At 47.2% G+C, this 9,275-nt stretch overlaps 1 protein-coding gene across 1 annotated transcript; it reads left to right on the forward strand.

Annotated features, from left to right (window-relative positions):
* The first annotated feature begins 1,624 nt into the window (after positions 1-1,624).
* Positions 1,625-2,964, forward strand: LOC127294780 (1-aminocyclopropane-1-carboxylate oxidase homolog 1). The gene has a single exon (XM_051324672.2). The coding sequence runs from the start codon at positions 1,625-1,627 to the stop codon at positions 2,753-2,755; it is 1,131 nt and encodes a 376-aa protein (XP_051180632.1). The 3' UTR covers positions 2,756-2,964.
* Positions 2,965-9,275: the final 6,311 nt, after the last annotated feature.

The raw sequence follows: 9,275 nt of genomic DNA on the forward strand, positions 1-9,275 counted from the left end.
CTTGGTCGGAGGGTTGATCTGGCTGCCCCACGTCCAGCTTTTTGTTGTGCTCGCGCGCGCGTCACTGGTTCACGCGCGAAGGCGTCCTTGATTCCCACGCAACGAAACCGGTGGTCCCAATGCCTTTCTATTTTCAGAACTAACAGATGGCCGGAAAAGGAACTTATTCCTTTAAATATCCAACCTTACATGATATTTTGTTTCTACTTGGAACGAATTTCTTATGTTTATTTCCAAAAAAAACAAAATATAAATAAAATGTCTCTAGACAACAATAAAAATGGCTCAAATAGTGTATCTAGGCATTTTATGGAGTGGCTCAACCGATTGCCTCTATAATATTCTGTAGTCTTTTGTTGTAGTGTGAGTTACAACATAGGTTGCAAATGCCCAGGACCATTAGATTGCTTCACGATTCATGCGAATAATGAGTTGTAACGTGAGTTGCAACTAAGATCCGATGACATCACCTAATTGAGAACTAACTTAGAATCACACTCTATTTTATCAATGCGCTCTTTTTCTAGAATTTGCTATGCAGTGGCAATATGCACGTGCACGGTGCAATTTCATGTTGTACAAAGTGCTAGAGAGATTTTATGTGGAGGTCGGTGCTGTGGAGAAGTGTCAAGGTGCGGCAACGAGGCGTGCACGCTTAGGCCTTACTTAGCACTAGATATATGTGGAGATTGGTCTAGATAATTTCCTAAGGGATTGGAACCAATTCCTACCTTCACCAAATCCCCTCAAATCCCCATAAAACTCTAATCCTCGATCTATTAGGTAGGAGTTGTGTATTGGAGGTTAGAGATAATACACTAGAATTTGGAAAAGGTGGTATTTTAACTAGGCTAAAGTGGTAATTTAACTATATTAATACCCTAGAACCAAACATTGTTGTAGGAACAAGTGGCGATTTGTGATTTGGTAAGGATTATTTCCACTAATCTATACTTCTTATAAAGCAAAATCCTGCTAACTACAATTAATGGTAGTCTACCTTTACATGCAAGTCATCCACATCATCTATTCCATTAGCCCCAACTATCCATTTCATCCCCACTAATATTCATTATTGATGTATCCTTGCATGCAAGCTATTCATCTCATCTTTTTTTATTCAATTATCCATACAACTAATTTATAGCCATCAAATGTATAAAAAATAATTAAAATTAAATTTAGCATCTCGACTATTTTGACCAGTTGAATCTTGCATACTTCTATAGATAATTTATATTTTATTTGTATTATACCATTTCATTTATATAATACAATTTAAAAAAAATCCGTAGCAAGCGAGGTATCCTTCTAGTTTCCACCAAATCTATAGTTCCAGATAAGGACTTACTAGTTTACCTGAAGTGGCAGCATATATGTTGCCATGTTCCATGTAGTTCTTGTTGGTTTTGCCAAATGTATGTACCCGAATTTATATACCTACCTAACATGGCGGTGTTTTATTTCGGAAAAACTGCGTAAACGTTTTTAGCTGTAAATTATGAAACGACGAACAAACAGTCGTCAGCATATTTCGAGCGATCGTCTTTAAAACGCACCATAGCTAGCTTCTCAGGTGCACATCACACGGCGCCAGAGCTAGGCAGTACTGGTAGAGTGCACTATGCCGTTGGCTCCGATGACTCCTTCGCGCCTACGCGACCTAAAGGCCTTCGATGACACCAACGCCGGCGTGAAAGGCCTCGTCGACGCAGGTGCCACCGCTTTGCCGTCCTTCTTCCACCACCCACCGGAAAACCTCCCAAAGCCTGTCGACACTGCACGTCAGGCCGGTGGCAACTTCACCATCCCGGTCATCGACCTCGCTGGCGCAACGACAACAGATCAGACCCGTCGAGCCAAGGTGGTCGGCGAGGTGCTGGCGGCCGCGAAGAAGGTAGGCTTCTTCCAGGTCGTGAACCATGGCGTGCCGGAGGCAGCCATGTCGGGCATGCTCGCGGCGGTGCGGGACTTCCACGAGGAGCCGGTGGAGGTGAAGCGCGCCTACTACACGAGGGACTACGCGAGGAACGTGCGGTACCACTGCAACATGGACCTGTTCCGGGCGCCGGCGGCCAAGTGGCGCGACACCGTGTACATGGACATGGCGCCGAACGAGCCGGCGCCGGAGGAGACGCCCGCGGCGCTGAGAGGCATCGCGGCGGAGTACACTCGGCAGGTCAAGCGGCTGGGCAGCACGCTGCTGGGGCTGCTGTCGGAGGCCCTGGGCGTGCGCAGCGGATACCTGGAGCAGGAGGCCGGCTGCCTGGACGGGATCGTCGTCGGGGCCCACTACTACCCGGCCTGCCCGGAGCCGCACCTCACCATGGGCGCCACCACGCACTCCGACCACAGCTTCATCACGGTGCTCCTCCAGGACGCCGTCGGCTCCGGCGCCCTCCAGGTGCTCATCCAAGACAGCGACGTGAAGGAGGAGGAAGGGAGATGGATAGACGTGCACGCTATGCCCGGCGCATTCGTGGTGAACATCGGCGACTTCCTGCAGCTCATCTCCAACGGCAGGTTCAAGAGCGTCCAGCACCGCGTGGTGTCCAAGAAGGAGGGGCCCCGGGTGTCCGTGGCATGCTTCTTCCAGACGTGCGGCGAGGCCGCGGCGACGAGGGTGTGCTCCCCGATCGTCTCCAACGACGACAACGGGACGCCGCCGCTGTACAGAAGCGCCACCGTGGAAGAGTTGCTCGTCAGCTTCAGGGAGAAGAACGGCCGATCTGCACTCGACCGCTTTAGGCTCTGATCATCAATTACGTGACGACGATCCTGCTAGTGCGTACGTAGTTACTCTGCCAACCGTTCGTAGTAAGTGTGCGTACGTACGTATCTACATATCCCAATGTGTGTGTGTGCCATCCAGCTGCAATAAGCTAGCTAGCGGACACTGATCGTGATACCTCTTAACTGGAGTTTTATGCATACAGGGTCTGGCCGGTTAGCCGTAACATTTAATGAGGTCTCAAACAGGAAAATGCCGTGATTTGTAGTAAGTCGTGTTAGAGATAGAGTTAGAGTTGAGTTTGGAACGGAGCGTACACGTCCATATCTCCTCCCTCTCCCTGATATATTCTCTCCTGTAACTACTATATAAGGAAACACGTAAATAGGGGGCTCGGGTATTCAACTAGAAACCCTCTCTATATGATCGTTTACATGGTATCAATGATATCAGGTCGGCTCTTCCGCCAACATAAATGATCGCCTCAAAACCCTAACCATCCCCGCCGTCACCCCTGCTGACCTTCATCCAATCTCATGGCATCGCCCTCAATCTGGTGCTCCGCCCATCCACCTTGGTCAGCCATCGTTCGACAAGTTGACGCGCGCCAATTATTCTAGGTGGCGTGCTCAGGTTCCTCCCCCAATCCGTGCAGCTCGCCTACTCGGCCGCTGCTCCACCAGAGAACTTTCTCGCGCCAGCCGAAAAGTAACAACAACACCAAAGTTAGTACCTAATCAAGCCTATGGTTCATGGATCTCCCGTGACCAGATAGTGCTTGATATCTCCTTCAGTCGATCGGCTCGGAGGTACTTCCTCATGTGCAACCGATCGACACCTCCGCCTGTGTCTGGCATGCAGTTGAGGAAATATTCGCCTCCCAGAGTGAGACAAACGTCACGAACCTTCGGATCCAGGTGGCGAACACGAAGAAGTTGATGTCAACCGCCGCCATCCTCACCAAGATGCAAAGCATTGTTGACGATCTGGCCACCGGCGAGACCATCACCGCCAAGGAACATGTCTCCTTCATCCTCGCTGGTCTCGGGCACCCTATAATTCTCTCCTTGCCGCCCTTGGAGTCGTCCCTATGTCTCCCTCGATGGCCTCCCTGTACCTGCCGCTCCAGGCATGTGATCAACGCTAGAAGATGATCGGCAACAGCTCTGAGGTGGTCTTCGAGACTTCTGCAAACGCTGCCCAGCGCCAAGGATGCAGGAGCGACAGCAGCTACAAGAACTGGTCGCGCGATGATCGTGGAGATTTCTATGATCGTTGTGATGCACGGCGCGATGACCGACGTGATGAACCTCATGACGACCGTCAGCGTCGCCAAGGACGTGGCCGTGGAATGTGTCGCACCACATCTTGGGTCGACGTGACTGTCAAATATGCAACAAAGAAGGGCATCCTGCCAGAGATTGCTGGTGGAGATTTTAAGATGATGACAATGACACTCATGACAAGGAGCCCCATGTTTCCCCATATGTGTTGATACCAACTGGTATCAGGATAGTGGTGCCACGCATCACATTACTAGGAACTCAATAACTTGACTGTTCGTGACAAGTACCGCGGCGACGACAGGGTCAACAGTGGTCATGGTATGGTTATTTCACATGTTTGTCATTTAGTTGTTCTTACTCCTGGGCAAAATTTCCATCTTAACAATGCTTACATGTTTCCGCCAAGCCCTCACAAGCAAGATGGCATAGCTATCTAGGTCATCCGTCTTCGTCCATTGTTAGACAAATTGTTAGCAGAAATAAACTTATGTTCATTAAAGATTCGAGTTTAGAGTCCGTTTGTGATTCGTGCAACCAAGCTAAGAGTCATCAGCTCCCATATCCTATCTCTACAAGTGTTTCCACTGCCCCTCTTCAGTTTTTTCTGACGTATGGGGTCATGCGCCTACATCTGTGGGTCGCCTTGACTATTATGTAAACTTCATCGATGATTATAACAAGTTTACTTGAATTTATGTAATGTGGTCACAAACAGGAGTTTTATACATAGATGGTCTGTCCGGTTAGCCGTAACATTTAATGCGAACTCAAATAGGAAAATGTCGTGATTTGTAGTAACTCGTACTCTACCTTCATTCTGATAAATAAAGGTAGATATATGCATATCGAAGGCCACATAAAAATTGCATTCAAATTATCTTGTCTAGAAATGCTAGATTTGCCCCACAACATTTATGGCGACTGGAGGGATGCTGAATAGGGGTTTAAGAAAATTACTGCAAATCAAAATAGATGTGTAGAATCTTCAAGACTAGAAAGCCAAACAAATATGCATCGGATGAAGCAACCGAAACAGAATGCAATGGAGGGAATAGATCAGATTCTTCAAAAAGATGAGCATATCGAACAACTGGGAGAAAGTATGAGCGAAGGTAAAGATTGGAGACCAATACATCTCTTCCTTTCCCTTTGTTTCCCAAGTTTAAGGTGTTGGCACCATTATGAGAGGCTATGCACCCACGCATCCACCCCACCCGCTTGTAGACTTAGCTTTATTCTCCATCAGCCAAGCTTCACCCTCTTGGCCCCTTCACTAATGCAGATCTTCGAGGTGACCTCTGAACCTTCACAGACTTGCCGCATCAATTTCACACACTGGTGCTCGACTGTAAGACATAACAATCTAGGAGATGTCAATTCTCCAAGAATAAGGAGGAGATCTTGTCAGACGTAACTAGGTCATGTTTGTTGATCAAACAAACTCAAACTCCAACTTTCAAAAGATTTCTCACAAGAACAAGTGAGAGAGAAGGAGGGCAAAATCACTAGAGTAGATCGTCCAGATCTACAAATCAGCTCAATTTTCCACCCTATCCATTGGGGGCCGAGTTCTATATATAGGTATTTCACACATCTAGCTATTGCCGCCAGATATTCTGTACGGATTCAATAACATCCTAGTGCTCAACGAAGGTTGCCGTCAACCGGTAATCGGTGTTGCACACAATCACCTAGAGCTTCAATCACAACCATGAAGCTCTAACTCATCGACCAACTTCCCACACATGAGACTTGTCACAGGTTATGCTTAGGCCATGACCTTGCTTCAATCATGTGTTCAAGCTAATGTCTCTGGTTAATCAAGCTAAGTGTTATTATCGAATAGATTTTGGGAGATATTGACCACACGACCCAAGTTTCGCATCTAACCTTGAAGATCTAACCCACTCAATAGTATGGTTGTTCATATTTAACTCAAAGTTTTAAAAAGACACTACAATGCAATAAATGGTTGCGTGCATCACTTTGATGCAGAGGCCGGGGCTAAGCTTCCATTGCAAAAAAAAATCAATCTTGTTTAGCGTTAGACTCTTCAGTCATGCCAGAACAACTTCATGCTTCGAGCTAGCGCATGTGTCCTTAGTCTTGAACCCATACTTGTCGGCCAGGCCTTGTTCCGCCACTCATGCGATGCAATTAACCAGGAAATTGGCCAAAAAGGTCACTGCATCAGTCCCTAGCCGGCTTGGTTGACCTGCATTGTGATCTAGCTCGTGCAGAAAACCAAACATGCCCGAGGTACACATTGTACAAAATTCTTGTTACCGATCGACAATTTCTTGTGCGCACTCGCATATCTCCACCACGTGGTCATCAATCATTGAAGATTGACAATGTCTTTGTTTTGCAAGGTTTGTTGCTGATCCAAACCACATGTGTTAGTAGATTCATACCTTAGGTTAAAATAAGGGGATTTCTATTTTCGTGCCCTCAGATCCTTAGTTGTACTCAGTTTTCCCCAGCTCCTTAGTTTTTCCTCACTTTTCCCCAAACCCCTTGTTTGAAACCCGCATAAGGAGCTCGGACGGAAGGAATCCCGTTAAGTTGACCGTTCTGTGCTGACGAGTGGGGCCGCGTCGTTTGTGGGGCCACATCGTGTGGGGCTGGTAGGAAGGGACCGCATGGGACAGGATGAGACCGTGTTTGGTCATATGAGCGGAGCGGTGGCCGTAGCGTGTGGGGCCGTAGCATGTGGGGGCGTAGCGTGTGGAGCTGTGTGGGTCCGGGACGTGGGCACGAGTGGTTTCTGTCTCTTTCGCTCAGATTAGCAGTTTTCAATGTACCTTTTTCCTCTCTCTCTCTCTCGCTCGATCTCATTAATTCTTGATAGCCCAAATTGGTAGAAAATCTAGAGCAGCTTCTCCTTCTGTTTTTTAATGTCATTCATTTCTTTATGCCTTCATTTTTACCCAATCAGATAAGAAATCTAGGGCACAAATCCAGAGAAAATATAGGATAAGCTGCATACAGCAGTCAACATAGCATAGATATATTCACGACAGATCCAATAGTAGTACCGATATATACAACATAAGTTACATTTTACATGAATTTAAGCTTCTCTACAGATAGAGCAGTCACATACAGAGAGTCCAGTAGGCACGTTCAACGTCTCCAGTTAGCGCATGTGACTCGCTTGGAGGTTGTGCAGGTGAATCCCAAGTGCTAAGTGTTTGGCCATGAACGCATGCACGTTCATGGTCGTTCCAACTCTAGCGCCGCATCTGCCAATGGAATCAGCATGGTTCACCAGGCATTTGAAGTCGGTGGCACGGAGCTTCCTGTTGCAGAAGGGACACTTGTAAATGCCTCGAGCAAAGGGGCCATCGTAATGGCCGGACTGCAGCCTCCTGAGGACGTGACGAGTCTTGGTGTGGAAAGACTCGTCGTCGCTGTCGACGTCGCTGCTCTCACGTAGGACCAAATATCATGAAAAAAACACGGAGTCAACTGTAACGATGATGGAACAGAGAGTGAACAAAAGATCATGCATGATAATATGGGCTCGAAAAAAAGAGGTAGCCTCAGTTACATTGGACACACTTATATCCAAGATTTGAGTCAATAAATCAAAGATCATGCACAACAAATTTGTACACACCAATTATTTACTGACCAAACCCTGAATCAATTTGTGCCTAAATATTCATCATCATCGACACAAATCTTAAACAAAAGCAAATCACAAACACTAATAACGCAAGATCTAACACAAAAGGATTGAACTAGGAACAGACAAACCCTAATAACGCAAGATCTAACACAAATGGATTGAACTAAGAACAGACGAACCCTAATAACGCTAGATCTAACACACAAGGATTGAAATGGGATAAGAACAAGAGAACAAAGGGTTACCTCCAGCTCGTCATCGACGATGCTGGTGTCGTAGGGATTCTCCGGCGCGACGTACGGCACTGGTTCGTACGGGTTCCAAGCGATGGGGCCTGGACGGTGGCGGCGGCTGATACGCGTACAGCACGCGTCCGTTGGGAACCCCAAGAGGAAGGTGTGATGCGTACAGCGGCAAGTTTTACCTCAGTATGAAACCAAGGTTTATCGAACCAGTAGGAGCCAAGAAGCACGTTGAAGGTTGATGGCGGCGAGATGTAGTGCGGCGCAACACCAGGGATTCCGGCGCCAACGTGGAACCTGCACAACACAAACCAAGTACTTTGCCCCAACGAAACAGCGAGGTTGTCAATCTCACCGGCTTGCTGTAACAAAGGATTAGATGTATAGTGTGGATGATGATTGTTTGCAGAAAACAGTATAACAGTATTGCAGTAGATTGTATTTCAGTAAAGAGAATTGGACCGGGGTCCACGGTTCACTAGAGGTGTCTCTCCCATAAGATAAGCAGCATGTTGGGTGAACAAATTACAGTTGGGCAATTGACAAATAAAGAGGGCATGACCATGCACATACATATTATGATGAGTATAGTGAGATTTAATTGGGCATTACGACAAAGTACATAGACCGCTATCCAGCATGCATCTATGCCTAAAATGTCTACCTTCAGGTTATCATCCGAACCCCCTCCAGTATTAAGTTGCTAACAACAGACAATTGCATTAAGTATTGCGCGTAATGTAATCAGTAACTACATCCTCGAACATAGCACCAATGTTTTATCCCTAGTGGCAACAGCACATCCATAATCTTAGAGATTTCTGTCACTTCCCCAGATTCACGGAGACATGAACCCACTATCGAGCATAAATACTCCCTCTTGGAGTTACAAGCATCTACTTGGCCAGAGCATCTACTAGTAACGGAGAGCATGCAAGATCATAAACAACACATAGACATGAATTGATAATCAACATAACATAGTATTCTCTATTCATCGGATCCCAACAAACACAACATATAGAATTACAGATAGATGATCTTGATCATGTTCGGCAGCTCACAAGACCCGACAATTAAGCACAATGAGGAGAAGACAACCATCTAGCTACTGCTATGGACCCATAGTCCAGGGGTAGACTACTCACACATCACTCCGGAGGCGACCATGGCGGCGTAGAGTCCTCCGGGAGATGATTCCCCTCTCCGGCAGGGTGCCGGAGGCGATCTCCTGAATCCCCCGAGATGGGATTGGCGGCGGCGGCGTCTCTGGAAGGTTTTCCGTATCGTGGCTCTCGATGACGGGGGTTTCGCGATGAAGGCTATTTGTAGGCGGAAGGGCAGGTCAAGGGGCGTCACGAGGGGCCCACACCATAGGTCGG

The sequence above is a fragment of the Lolium perenne genome, chromosome 4 (genome assembly GCF_019359855.2).
Source record: "Lolium perenne isolate Kyuss_39 chromosome 4, Kyuss_2.0, whole genome shotgun sequence".
In the NCBI taxonomy this organism is placed as follows: domain Eukaryota; kingdom Viridiplantae; phylum Streptophyta; class Magnoliopsida; order Poales; family Poaceae; genus Lolium; species Lolium perenne.

Bases quoted from the DNA above. Each gene is read 5' to 3' on its own strand.
- LOC127294780 (XM_051324672.2), top strand. From the start codon at position 1,625: ATGCCGTTGGCTCCGATGACTCCTTCGCGCCTACGCGACCTAAAGGCC.